Genomic DNA, 14,605 nt, shown 5'->3' with positions numbered 1-14,605 from the left:
TGCAGGAGTTAAACAGTGAGGATTGCTTGTTTTCCTCGCCGGTCAACCCTCTCGCTGGCCGCATTGGATAGGGCCCTATATAGTACAGATCTATACTACTTAGTCAAATTCAAATGTGAACACTGTAACTAACCCAGATCTGGGTTGAATAGAAAGTGAAATCTCACTGTGTGTACGCACCATTAGTTTGGTAATGACAATTGTATCCATATAACTTGTCTGATACAATTTGCCAACTGTTCTAGAACATAAGGCCTGAATAGGACCCATTTGCACATCTGGGAAAATCGCCATTCCATTATCCACAGGTCCACACATGCGTGACCCCTGAACAATGATCAGAGCTGATTGAAGTTTCAGAGCGGATGAGGGGGTGGGATGCAGCATTTTGTGGCAGCAGTCAGGAAAAGGCAGGCATGTCTGGGCCGCATGTGGGAGGCCCACGGCAGCTGTGTGATGTCACACGCAGCCGTTGCGACCCAGAACATGGCCGGACTGTACATGGCTCCACAGCTAGGCTGCACAGGCAGGGGTCAGAGGGTGATGTAAGAGTGCTTCACTTAAGTGGTGTACTTGCAAAATCTTGCGGGCACATCATGGGGAGGGAACCTGCAGCCTAGCACTGCCATTCCGAGTCAAGCCCATAGTGCGGTGCAACATATGCAAAGACTAGTTGCAGTCCATGGAATTCTTCTTACCTGATCACCTTGTGGATGACATTCCTGTACCTCAACCTGTCTGCCTGGATATGAGGATTAGACAGAGTTCTTTTAAGTTCAATCACTGCATCTTCTGACCCCAGGTATGGCATTGTAAAGACTCTGCAGACTCACAAAATAATCCTTATATGGAAGCTAGAAGCCAGCAAAATATTTCTAATTTGGGAAGACTGGAAATTGGAAAAAAGAAAGAATACAATACAATATTAAATGTATATACATACAGTAGATAGAGAGCACAACACATATGCAACTATCCAAACAACACAAAAATCTTGATGGCGCAAGTCTATTGTCATGTTAGAAGTGATCAAATCTCTTTGTATAGAAGTTGTATATCAAGTTATAGCATTCCAAAAAGCACCAGCCACTAACTAAAACTATGGGCAGAATATAATGGATCACTGGACGTACCGGATGCAAACTGATCTAGGACTTTCTTGAAAGGGGAAATCATTTACAAGGCATGGTTTTGTACAAGCGATAGCTGTACTTTTCATAAGGCATGAAATTGTATAACCTGCATCATCTCCTTTATCCCCTATGCATGGTACAAGATTTATTTCAAGTAAGCCTTGAGTTTGAGATACTTGAATATGAAGATGGGATGTGGCTGAGAAAATATCGCAGATTGGTGATTGGCTGCAAATGCATTCGTAATTCACTCACCATAGAATGATTTGTCCACTGTGTGTAGTCTGTGCGTAGCCCAGAACTTACTCAGACAGTGCGATAGAATCAGGCTGATCGAGGCCGAATCTGACATCACATGCCCACAATGAAAACTCTTGGGCATGCCTGCATTTTCCCGGACACTCTCAGAAAACAATTGGTTACCACTCATAAACAGTGGCTTCCTGTCAATCAACTTGTGAATGGTGAGCGGGTCTGAGTAACCCCCTATATCAGAAACGATGCACATTCCTGCTAGTCATCAACGATCCGCCCTATTGTTTGAACATGCAGCCAATTTCTGACTTTATTGTGGACAACTAGAGAAGAGCAGTTTCTTATTTACTCGATTCTTAAAGCCAAATTAGAGTAAGTTTGGAGTTTTGTCATTGGCTATCCAAAACATGTGACAGCCAATAGCCATTACAACCCAGCTTTGAGATCCACGTAAATCCAGGTAAATCTGAACTGATCATCTCTAGCAACAACTGCATGTTCAGTTGGGGACCAAATCACCAAACGATATTGTACAGTGTGTATGTGCTAAATTGTTTGTCCTGGAGCTTTGACGCCACTGTTAATAATATTGCATAGTATATATTCAGCTTTAGGCTGGGTACACACTGGAATAGGGTGGCCAACCAATCAGAGGCCGATACCATGGAAAAAAGGACGTGGGCTAGCACCCACAAGGCTATGCCTTATTTTAAAATAGGTTGTGGCCTAGCTCCAGGCAGCACATTTATACTATATAAAACCACCTTGTGACACCTCAGCTTCAAACCAGCAGCTCATTTAGGCCCTGATCCTGGTTTGCTCGCAACGCAGCATTAGTTCGCTTCCCGTACGAACACCGCCCCCCTCCCACTCACCAAATTTCCCTGCAGCACTGCGAATGGATGGTTTACATAAACATCCATTCGCAGGATTGCGTGCGGCCCCGAAATGATTAGATGATACGATGGTCGCTGAACAACATCTGAGATACACCTGCTAAACATTCCCCATTCTGTTTTCATGATGTTTTTTTTTGCGGGGGGGGGCTGTTGTCTGTTTTAGGCTCGTAGCTTTTGTTGTAGTTTTTCAGTCTTTCATCATGGTGTCTACCAAGGTCTCATATGTGTGCTTTCTTATCTATTGTGTACTTTATATTGTTGTATACATATTGGTATTTAGAAACTTTTGGACCTCCCTTGGATTTGTCCCACTGAAACATTGTTGGGCAGTTCTTTTGGTGCAGCTCTGGGGATACAAAATAACTGAGTTTTAGCATAGTATGAGCCTAAACTGCACTGAGTGACTTGTGCCTAACGGAGGGACAGCGTAGGATATGTTGATATGACATCATACCTCCTCCCAACATGACCCTCTCCAAGAGGGACACATTGCTCTGTTTCTGGACTTCTCCCTTAATTAATGATTGCCATCACCTGTGTTGGAGCACCTTTCTTATCGAATTAACCTGTGTGAAACAGGTGATGGTAATCATACATTATGAGGGAAGTCCAGAAATAGAGCAATGTGTCCCTCCTGGAGAGGGTCATGTTGGGAGGTATATGACATGGTTGTATGGATATACAGATAAAAATTCCCCAAAGATACAGATTCCTTTCTAAATATGACATTTTATGAAAAGTGATATAGGATTTTTTTTTTCTTTTTTTACTGCCATCTATTTTTGCTATTATGGGCATAAGGATAATGCTATATACGCTGGCGCCCTCAATCAAAATGGCCGCCACAGTATTATCATTTAGAAGAATATACACTATATAAACCTATACTGCATATCTTGTTCAAAATTTGGAGATCTTGCAAAAAACAAAACAGTACTAAACACCACTATAGAACCACTGTCTCTGCAGCGGGCTGTTATAGCAGCGGTGATCCGGAAGCGTCTCGCCAGGATATTAAAGTGGCAGTGAGGAGGTTAAACATTTTGGCGGGAACACCTAGCATAGACTCCACCCCTAAACTCCCCAATTAGTTGTTTACCCACAAGCGCATAACACGGAACCGGACAGTAATGACTTACCGGGAGCGGCGCTGACACACCGATACAGTCACCGTACTTCCGGAATGGTAAGGCCAAAGTAACAGAGTGCTGCACGTACTGATCTTTAGACGTACAGCGCATGCGTGATATGCCCTGAATTAAGTGTTTATAACACAGGAGGATGATTATATATGTAGCTACAGATGTACTGACAGGCAGAGACTGCGCCGGCTAGTGATGGGCAAAACGGGTCACTAACGAGAGCTGGGATCCATGAGTTCGGACAGTGGAAAGATCCGAATCTTTTAGACGGGTCGGCGGTTCACTTTGAAAGAAAGGGTAATTGATAATAACGAAGCATAATTTGTTTTATTATCATTTATTGCCATTTTTTTAAACTTTTTTTTTTTTTAAACAGTGAGCTGAACGAATAAGAACATACATATCCGAGTAAAACACTGATCGATGGCCATCCCTAGCAGCAGCACCCTTATTATTCTTTTACTTTCAGTCGCAGCACTAAACTCAGTCTCCTGAGTCAGTACATCTCAGCTGCCACAGGTGGCAGTGCTGAGATCAGACAAATTGCATTGTAATGAAAAACGAAACTGAAAGTAAAAGAACAACTGATCACCTTTTTGGGATCAGTGGCTCCCTCAGTCTTTTATGGGATCCATTCAAAAGAACCGCTTAGTTCGCGAACGACCCATCTCTAGCGCCGGCCGGTAACACACAAGCTGTATAGTCAGGAGCTGCGCACTCTGGGCTGTTGCCCGGCCAGTTCTCCTACAGCCAAGTCTTCAGAGATCCCAGTGTTCTCCGTGTAATGGTGTATTCAGGGTATAACCCAGCATACAAAATCGCATCGGGATTGCATGCAGATCGCACAGGTTTTTAACCCTGCGATCCCGATGGACGCTCCCAGGACCGCACAAATTGAAACCCAGATAGACAGGGCAGCAATTTATGCCCCTTTCAGACCACACTAAAAAAAACCTGTATTTTGCCGATTTTTAACCGTTTTGAAACAGTAATCTGTGCGGTCTGAAAGGTGCAAAGTGATTTTACCGTTTCCAAAAAAACGGTTTTTGGAAATGGTAAAAAAGCAGAGTCCTACCAGTTTCAGACACGTTTTTTTTGGTGTCAAAACGGATCTGAAATGGGATTCCTCCCCCCTATATAGTGCAGATCTGCACTACATAATCAAAATCACATGCATGTCGGGTGGCTTGCTGTGCTATTTGATCCCAATCCAATCGGATTGGGATCGAATAGCAAGCCTAGTCGACCATGTGTACATAATGGTGTGTACACACCGTGAGATTTGGCATGCGATTTTGACTATGTAGTCTGGATCGCATGCAGATCGCACAGGTTTTTTAACCTTGCGCTCCCGATGCGCGCTCCCGCACAGCACAAATCAAAGCCAGATGGACAGGGCTGCATTGACTATATAGTACAGATCTATACTATATAGTCACAATTGCATGCATGTCTCATGGCTTGCCATACGATTTGATCATCGCATCGGGATCAAATAACATTGCCGTCGACCGTGAATACACACCATTATTATTAAACTCTTCTCAGAGGCCGATGTATCGGATGAAAAAAGACCAATTCGGATTTGATTGACATCCGATCCAATGCGCCTATAATGTGACATGCCTTAGATCGACATGTTCAAAGGTCGACACAAGCAATAGGTCAACATGTAAGGTATGTCGGTACTTGTTTCCTAGCACGGCGCCCCCGATATTGATCGTAGTGCATCTTATACAATCGCATCGCATGCAATATAGCGGCATGCGATGCAATTCGATTTTTAATTGTACAAGCACCCTGATGGGTGCTTTCAATGTTAAATGCACCCCCATCGGCAACAGCACCCCCACTATCAATGCCAACCCGAAGCGTGACGAGCGGCGGCAGTCCGTGTCCTCCGACCTTTTCATACCCCCACTATCCACGTTGGCGTGGAGTTGATTTTAGATAGTGTGCCGAGCGGAGATGGATTACTTTACATGTATTCCGCGTCCCCTCGCGGGGCTCGCCGCACTTCGGGCTCGTATTCTGCGGGGCTCGCTGCGCTTAACACGCTTCGGGCTCGGTTTGCTGGCATGTAATGCTATGCGATATTTCATTGTACAAGCACTCCTGTTAATTTAACATGAATATCGCATCGCACACCAGTTTGGTATGCGATGGGCGCCGTGCTAGGAAACAAGTACCTGTATTGTAGACCCTTTTTTATGTGCCTACCTATGACCTATTACCTGACAAACTTTTTAGTGTCAACCCTATAACCCATACCCACTTGCTCCAACTGCTCTCCTAAATTTTTATATGCGATCTCAACACCTGATTTCACCTCACTATGGGCCTTATTCTGATCAGTGCGGATATTACCGCATGCGGACGGCCCGCCGATGTTGATCGTCTGCGCATGTGCAGAGGTCACTCTGCGCATGTGCAGGCGATTTCGCCGCACGGATTCTTTATACGCCGCACAGGGGGCGTAGAGGGGCGTGAGGGGCTACTTAGCCTCATTACCCTATGCATACGCCCCGCGTTTCATGGGCGTTCCCATGCAAACGCGGGGCGTATGCATGGTAATGAGGCCGTGACGCGTGGGTACGGGGCGGGCATCTGACATCGCCGGATGTCAGCTGCCCGCCCCCATACATGATTTCACACGGACAAGTGTCCGTGTGGTCTTGTGTGGCGGGACCTGGTGGAGCGTGCGGCCCTGCATTCGATGTTCGGCGACCATCGAATGCAGGGGCTGCTCCCAAGACGGAGGAGGCGTATCCCCGTCCAATTTCATGCGGATCGCCACATATCCGCGTACGGACGGGAGGTGGCGATCCGTATGGAAGGCGGGGATTCGCCTGCACGGTCGTGGCCGTATATTCTGATCGGGCCGCACCGATCAGAATAAGGCCCTATATCCTGGATTAGCTGGATCTGTTCTATAAACTATGTCCGCCCCTGATATATATTGGTTACCAGCCCATCAGAATGATGGAACAACATAATGTTGTGCATTGAATTGCTTCATCGGGCACAATCTAGTGGCTGCCAGCACACAAAACACGTCAATTCTCCCCCATAGGTGAAGAAGGGTATTTTATTTTATGGGAGATGTATATAATATATGTTTATATAACACAGATGCATCATAATACAGATGTGTCCTGATACATTGTTGCAGCAGGATCGCAATGCGAACACAGAACGGCATCCTATGTTTGTTTGCAGTACAGGTGGGTCCAATCACAGTAGTGTAAGCTATGCAAATGCTACACTACAGATGGAGCTGCTACCGTAGATCGAATCAACAGTTACCGGAAGGGGGCGAGCGTACATGAGATGCTTGCGCGCCCTTTTCCGACAGAGCCCTCCGCCACCCGCTGCAGCTCTCCGATGCACCCAGCAGCTGCCCCCTGCTCCCCCCAATCTCTGCCCGTCTTCCTGAAGTGGAGACAGGCAGGGAAAGTGCTGTGTTGACGGGAACGCGCGTGCATGTGAGACACACGCACGTCCCCACCAGATGGAGCACCTCTCCTCCAGGCGATCGCCAGCTAAGGGAATCTGTTGATTCCCAGTGCTGGCTGAGAGGTGATCCATCTGTATGTAGCATGTCTGCAGCAACAACACAAGACGACTCACCTGCATATAGAGTAAATACGCCATGCAGCTTAAATTGCCTTGTGTGAGTTACCTGCTTCGTTCTATTCTCCTCTGCTAATGCCGGGTGCGTACGAAGGATGTTGCTGACGCTGCCCGGGATATAAGTTGTACTTTTCTTTCTAAAGCCTACTTCCCTGATAAATACCAGCAGTCAGGGCTAATTGAATAGCATCTGGAGAATTTATTTGCTGCGCTAATTCACCGCAGCCAATAGGATATCCCCCTAATCTGTCTTATTTCAAAGCAACTTTCCCAGGGTTTGGAAGGAACTTCTTGGTTATCCTTTATTCCCATACATTAGCAGATTTTTATTCCAAACCAACCAGTTGCATTTAAGTTGGTCTATTATATGTCAGGCGCTATATTGATGAAAAACTTGCATATTTTATAATTTAACCTTGATTTCTCCTTCCTACTTCATGGCAGCCTTAACAATGGGTTAACCTCTTATCTCCCAGTCTGTAGAAAGATAGGTTTTCTCTTATGACCCTAGGATCCTCCCCTTGCTCTTCCTCCTCATGGTATATATGCCCTCTCCTCATACCTCTCAGTCTTTTTCCTGTCTCCTTAGGAGTTATCCGGGCGCCCGATGTTGAAATTGAATGTCAGTACAATAAGAGTACGATGCGACGCGATTTCCCTTGAAATTTCCTTGTATCCAAAATCGCGTCGTAATCGCGTCGCATTGGATGCTATTGTATGGCGACGCGATTTTAACACATTTCAATGAAAAAATGCCCAAAACCCCCAAAAAGTGACAAAACTTAAATCCCATCCCCATTGTTAACGCCACTCCACTATTGACGCCAACCCGAAGCGTGGCGAGCGGCGGCGGTACGCGTCCTCCGGCCTTTTCATGCCCTACTATCCACGTCGGCGTGGAGTTGAGAATATAATAGTGTGGCGAGCGCAGCGAGGCGACGTGGATACCTTCACAAGTAAGCGCGTCCCTTCGCGGGCTTCACAGGTATCCGCGTCCGCTCGCCACGCTTCGGGCTCGCTGCGCTCGCCACACTATTCTATTCTCAACTCCACGCCGACGTGGATAGTAGAGCATGAAAAGGTCGGAGGACGCGTACCGCCGCCGCTCGCTGCGCTCGCCACGCTTCGGGTTGGCGTCAATAGTGGAGTGGCGTTAACAATGGGGATGGGATTTAAGTTTTGTCAATTTTTGGGGGTTTTGGCCATTTTTTCATTGAAATAAATGTAAAATCGGGTCTCGGGGACCATTTTACATTGATTCCAATGTTAAAATCGGGTACACTGCTAAAATCGGGTGCTGATCTCATCGCATCGCATGCCATTTGGTTAACACGCGATGCGACGTGATCCGATGGTACCCGATCTAAAATCGGGCGCCCGGATAACTCACAAGTACCGTTTTATTATGTTTGTACCTGTACAGCTGGCTGGTTATGTGGCTTACCCTGGGCAGTGTAGGGATGGTGGTGCCTGTATCCGGTATTTTAGGCCCGGCCAGCGGTATTGACTATTGCGCTCAAAGTGCATGTGGAGCAACATGTGTAGTTCTCTCGGCGGGGAGAAGCCGCATCGCGTTCCCCGGCACGAGTAGATGATGAACTTCCGCTTCCGGGATACGCAAGGCACTTCATGTGTTCCACTGAAGCATTGGTGTGTGTTCCACGGCACTTCCGCTACCTCCCAGCAGCGGCAGCATCTGTATTAGCGCTGGTACAGTTTAAAAAGCAAGTTATAGTGGCTATAATATGGTGCTGTGCTACAATGGAGGAAGCCTCTAATCCCATTGTTGCACTGGCCAAGTCCTCATTTGAGAGCTGGTTATATATTCTTTTTCATGCTGATAGTATTTTTTCTTCTATTTTAGTGTGCCTTCTGCACCAAAAAAGAAGACGTGCAAGAAGAAATCTGCCTCTAAACCATGTCCTGCTTGTGATAAAGCTTTTATTGGAAATGTGGATGAGGTTTTATGTGGAGATTTGGGTACTTGTAAAAAAAAACATGTCGACCTTTTGACTGTCGACATAGACACTGTCGACCTAATGGTAGTGTCGACCTAAAAACATGTCGACCTAATGAGCTGTCGACCTAATGAGCTGTCGACCTAATGAGCTGTCGACCTAATGAGCTGTCGACCTAATGAGCTGTCGACCTAATGAGCTGTCGACCTAATGAGCTGTCGACCTAATGAGCTGTCGACCTAATGAGCTGTCGACACAATGGCATGTCGACCTAATGGTATGTCGACCTAAAACCATGTCGACCTATTGAGCTGTCGAACTAATGGTGTCGATGTAATGGCTGTCGATGTAAGTGCTGTCTAATATCCGTCCCAGACCCGTCCTTTGCAAACTTCACCCACTCAATTCACTGAGCTTATGGAGTGGGTGAAAAAGACATTTGTGTCTTAAGAGGATTTCTTTACAAGCAGTAAAAGGAGTAGATCTCGGGCTAGTCTGGATCATGACTTGGAGGATGTGGGTCCAGTATTTTCTGATGATGGTTTTTTCGGCTTCTCAGTTGAATCAGGAGAACTAGATGAGGATGACCGCACATTTAATTTGGAAGTGGTGGATTTGGTCTTAAAAAATCTATACAAAACCTTAAATTATAAAAGGAGTCTACCAAGGAGGAAAGTGACTCACTTTTTGAAGATAGAGCAAAGAACTGGAGACCTTTCCCAGTACACAAGGTTGTTAAAGATATATTGCTTAAAGAATGGCAAAATGCAGACAAGCGTATTGGTAGTCTGAAGAGAGTGGATAAAATGTATCCGAAAGACGATGAAGAATTCTTGAAGTGGTGTCGCATTCAAAAAATTTATGCTGTAATTGCAGAGCTGACTACCAAGACTACTATCCCTTTGGAGGATGGAGCATCCCTGAAGGATGCTATGGATCGTAAAATGGAAAGAATTTTAAATAGATTGCACATTTCCAATTCAGTTAATTCAATTAAATGTGGCATGGCGGTTGCCTCGGTAGCCAGGGCATTACGATTATGGTGTGCGTCTTTACAAGAGCAATTGCTGGAAAGAGTGCCTAGAGAATAAATTTAAAAAAATCTATCTTCAGTACAAACAGCTGTAGATTATATTTGTGAAGTATCGTTAGATACTTTAGATTACTCTGCTAAGGCTATTACATCTGGGATCGTAGCTTTATGGCTTAGAGCTTAGTCAGCTGACTCAAATCCAAAAAACAGACTTGCGAGTTTGCCCTTTGGAGGGTCTTGCTTGCTTGTTTGGCAGTAAATTGGACACCATGATTCAAAGAATGTCAGGGGGCAAGTCAGTGAGACTACCCCAGGATAAGGGAACCAGATTTGGGGAGTTCACATCCAGACAAATGTTCAGACAAGCAAGATCTTATCGGTCTGGCCATTCGTATCGAGAAAGATATGCTTCAGGTATGTCAAGAACATTTTTTCGACAGTCCACCAGAAGAGGTGGTCAAAGACAGTGACTGTTTAAGACCCCTGGTTACTATGTCAGTGGCAGGAAGACTTTCACAGTTTTCCGATGTTTGGGAGCAAACAATCCAAGACAAATGGGTTTTAAGGATAGTAACCAGGGGATATCAGTTGGAGTTCGCCACCCAGCCAAGAAGAGTCAAGTTTGTAAAATCAAGTCTCCATAATCAAGTGGCAGAGGCTACAGTCTTAATTCAAAGTGTTCAAACTGGTCAACTCAGGTGCGATAGAAAAGGTTCCAGAGTTAGAAATAAAAACAGGATTTTATTTTCGGCTTTTTATAGTAGAAAAAAAGGCGTCAGGGGTTTTTCGAACAATATTGGACTTAAAGTTAAACATGAAAATGGCAAAGAAAAAGTTGAACATGGACACTTTAGATTTTACTATTCTAGGAGTAAAAAGAGGAGATTATTCTTAATTTCTATAGATCTAAAAAAATGCTTCTTTTCATGTAAGGAAACTTGACTAGAAATAATCTAAGGTTTTGTGTGCAAGAAACTCATTACTTATCTCAGGAAGAGAGGTTTGGGCCTATCTGGATGATCTTTTCCTTTCAGGGTCTTCAAAGGAAGCAGTAGTAGCAGAGGCTACGTTCGTCATAAAAGTTGTGCAAGATCATGGATGTCTAATAAATTGGAAAAAGCCATTTAAAGCTATCACAAGTCATTCAATTCCTTGGTGACACATTAGGATTCACAGTTTCTTTGTCAGAAGACTGGTGTACAAAGATTAGTCACTGTCGTTCAAACCAAAAAACTAGTTCAGTTAAGAACAGCAGTAAGCCAGGTGGAGGATGAGAATTTTCCAATGGAGTCTACTCAAATACTCTTGAAAGCAAATGGCTCTAAATGACTACATAGACATTCCTGTCACAGAAAGGAACTCCCTAAATTGGTGGGGAAACAGTCTTCTGAAATCAAGATTCTCTTCCCTAGAAAACCCTCGGTTTGTGGTCATCACCAGAGACGCAAGCGCGATAGGTTGGGGAGCCCATCTCCAGGACAGAACCTGTCCAGGGATTTGGTCCCCTCAAGAAAGCAAACTTTCCTCCAATCAAAGAGAGTTAAGAGCTGTTTGGTTAGCAATTTATTACTTCAAATGCCAGATTCTAGGTTCTCATTTAAGAATTATGTTGGACAACGTTATCACAGTAATATATATAAACAGACAAGGGCACACAGAGTGCAAGTCTGCTGAGAGAACTGGCAAATATTATGGACTGGGCAGAAGGACATCTGCAGTCGATATCAGCCTTTTATCTTCCAGGCAAAGAGAATCAAAAAGTAGATTATTTGAGCAGGAAGATAGTTTGTCTAGGAGAGTGGGAACTACAGGACTCCATCTTTCGTCTGGTAGTTAAGAGGTTCGGGATAGCAGACATAGACCTGATGGCAACAAACACCAACAAGAAGATGAATCGCTATTTTTCCAAGTATCAAATGCAGGGGTCTGACGGGATAGATGCGCTGGCTCAACACTGGGACTTAAGACTGGCATACATTTTACCACCTTTCCCCTAATCTCCAGAGTTTTGAAGAAAATCTGGGAAGAGAAGGCGCTGGTAATAATTTTTCTACCCCTCTGGCCCAGGAGGTCCTGGTTCCCAATGGTGTTGGACATGGCAGTAGGGGATCCTCTGACTTTGCCGGTGTCCCCTTTTATAAGTTGAGTCAGGGACCTCTCGTATCAGGTGCCTCAGAAGTTGGCTTTTATGACCTGGAAATTGAGAGGCGATTAATGAAAAATAAAGGGTTGTCATCATATGTGGTAGATCATCTTCTCCAAGCAAGAAAGAAGGTTTAGTCAGATATCTATGATAGAATATGGAAAACTTTCCTTAATTGGAGTAATGATAAATGTGATACAGCCAACTTAAAGGTCTCAGGTATATTACAATGGGTGTGGTATATCGTCCCGACAGTCATTAGCCCGACGTCGGGATCCCAACTGGCCAGATTCAGACAGCAGGGTGAGAGCAACATAGCCTCTTGCAGGCTCGCTGCGCTTGCCATGCTGCGAGCACGGTGGCATGCTACGCTCTCCACATATTCTATTTTCCCTCTATGGGGGCCGTGGACCTCCACATGAGAGAATAGCCGGTGGCCGTCGGGGTAATGACTGTCAGGATCCCGACTGGCACCTATTAAAATTCCTGTGTGAGAGCTACAAGAAAGGGTTGGCTACCGCAACTCTGAAGGTGCATGTTTCTGCCCTGAGTGTTCTCTTGGATAAAAAGTTGGCTGAAGATCAGCTAACCCAGAGGTTGTGTCAAGCCATTAAGAGGACAAGGCCTAGGATAAAATGTTTCATTCCCAGTGGGATCTTAATTAAGTTCTTAATGCCCTTATGCAACCACATGATAGAGTTTAAATTTAAGTTTTTAACATGGAAGGTGATATTTCTGGTGGCCTTCACTTCTGCAAGGATAATTGGGGAGCTTCAAGTAGTGTGGGCCCATGATCCTTATTTAAAAATTTTGAAGATCAAATAGTCCTTCATACTAATCTCTTTGCCTAAAGTAGTGTCCTCTTTTCATATAAATTGGGAGATTGTGTTACCCTCATTTTTTCAAAACCATCCAGTAAGAAGGAACAAGATCTGCATACTCTGGATGTTGTGAGAGCAGTGTCTATATACCTTAACAGAGTCAAGGCATTCAGAGACACTTTTTATCATTCCATCGAGTACAAGAAAGGGGATTACCCCTTCAAAGCAAACTCTGTCTAGAACTATTACTTTCGCTTGACGTCAACTGCCAGGAATAACGAAGGCGCACTTGGCAAGAGCAATGTCTGTTTCCTGGGCTAAAGAGGCGAAAGTGTTGATTAAAGACATTTGTTAGGCAGTGACTTGGTCATCTATTCACACATTTGTTAAGCACTATGAATTGGATGTGGCTAAAGAACGTTTTGTAAGTCAGGTTCTTAAAGAAGTCCTCTTAAGGCAGTGGTTCCCAAACTGTGTGCCTAGGCACCCTGGGGTGCCTCAGGACACTTGCAGGGTTGCCTTGGGTTGGTGAACCAGGATCAATTCATATTATTTAGGGTCAATGTACCAGGCAAAACCAGTGCTTGTGGCTGCCAATCATAATATATGTGGACAAACAGAAGCAAATCCTGTCCCTCACCAGATAACTGTGACATATAAACACAATGCACTTAATTTAATATTTTTAGGGGTGCCTTGAAATAATTTTTATGCTCTAGGGCGCCGTGATTCAAACAAGTTTGGGAACCCCTGTCTTAAGGTATTGTATTGCCCTCCCTGATATTCTTTGGTATGTCCCATTTGTTAAGGCTGCCATGAAGTAGGAAGGAGAAAATAACGGATTATACTCACGATAATTCCTTTTCTTCGGAATACTTCATGACAGCCAATGTATATCCCTCCCTGTGTCTGTTTTTTATTTTGCTAGGATCCAGCGGAGACATTCAATACCGAGGGGTATGAGGAGGAGAGGGCATATATACCATGAGGAGGAGGAGCAAGGGGAGGATCTTGGCATCATAAGAGAAAACACTACCTGTCTACAGACTTTGAGATAAGGGGTTTACTCATTGTTAAGGCTGCTATGAAGTATTCCGAAGAAAATAATTATCGTGCTTATAATCCGTTATTTTTTGTTTTGTTAGTTTATTCTTTTATTACTCTGAAAAGCATAACTATCAATTAACAAAATTCTTCCTTTCTTTTTTTTTTTTTTTTCCTTAATCCATTTATTAGACCTTTTGTGTGCTAACTAGAGGATGAATGGAGCTTTCATTCCAAATACCCCTATTGCGGTGGATTTTTGGCAGATTCGGCGATGCGGCAACATCAGACTCTTCTTTTTGTCTCATATGCACAGTGACCATACCGTGGGTTTATCTTCTACATGGTCGCATCCATTGTACTGTTCACCTGTTACAGCCAAGATCCTTAAACATAAGTTGCAGGTATTGTATGAAATAGGTTGCTGTAGTAGTAAAAACAAGAGGGAATAAAATAGTTAGGACAAGGACTAAGGACTTTTGTGATTGATTTGTTTAACATTAGTAAATAAGTCTCCTAAATAAGAACTAAGGGGTTGATTTAC

At 44.3% G+C, this 14,605-nt stretch overlaps 2 protein-coding genes across 3 annotated transcripts in view; one reads left to right on the top strand and one right to left on the bottom strand.

Moving 5' to 3' along the window:
- AP4B1 (adaptor related protein complex 4 subunit beta 1) overlaps nucleotides 1-3,638 on the bottom strand; it is a 39,323-nt gene extending 35,685 nt beyond the window's left edge. Inside the window, exons 1-2 of the mRNA XM_083172763.1 lie at nucleotides 3,427-3,638; nucleotides 699-889 (exon numbers count right to left, since the gene is read on the bottom strand). Coding sequence (XP_083028889.1) covers nucleotides 699-811 — 113 coding nt within the window. The 5' untranslated portion in view covers nucleotides 812-889; nucleotides 3,427-3,638. The remainder of the gene's footprint in view (nucleotides 1-698; nucleotides 890-3,426) is intronic.
- DCLRE1B (DNA cross-link repair 1B) overlaps nucleotides 3,318-14,605 on the top strand; it is a 36,775-nt gene continuing 25,487 nt past the window's right edge. Inside the window, exons 1-2 of one of the 2 annotated variants that reach the window (XM_083172764.1) lie at nucleotides 3,318-3,473; nucleotides 14,254-14,465. In XM_083172764.1, the coding sequence (XP_083028890.1) occupies nucleotides 14,277-14,465 (189 nt within the window). In that variant the 5' untranslated portion in view covers nucleotides 3,318-3,473; nucleotides 14,254-14,276. Of the gene's footprint in view, nucleotides 3,474-3,570; nucleotides 3,727-14,253; nucleotides 14,466-14,605 lie in introns of those variants that run through there. The other variant, XM_083172765.1, reaches the window with a different exon arrangement.

This window comes from Crinia signifera, chromosome 2 (assembly GCF_055691185.1).
Source record: "Crinia signifera chromosome 2, ASM5569118v1, whole genome shotgun sequence".
In the NCBI taxonomy this organism is placed as follows: domain Eukaryota; kingdom Metazoa; phylum Chordata; class Amphibia; order Anura; family Myobatrachidae; genus Crinia; species Crinia signifera.
This window is presented reverse-complemented; position numbering and strand designations above follow the sequence as displayed.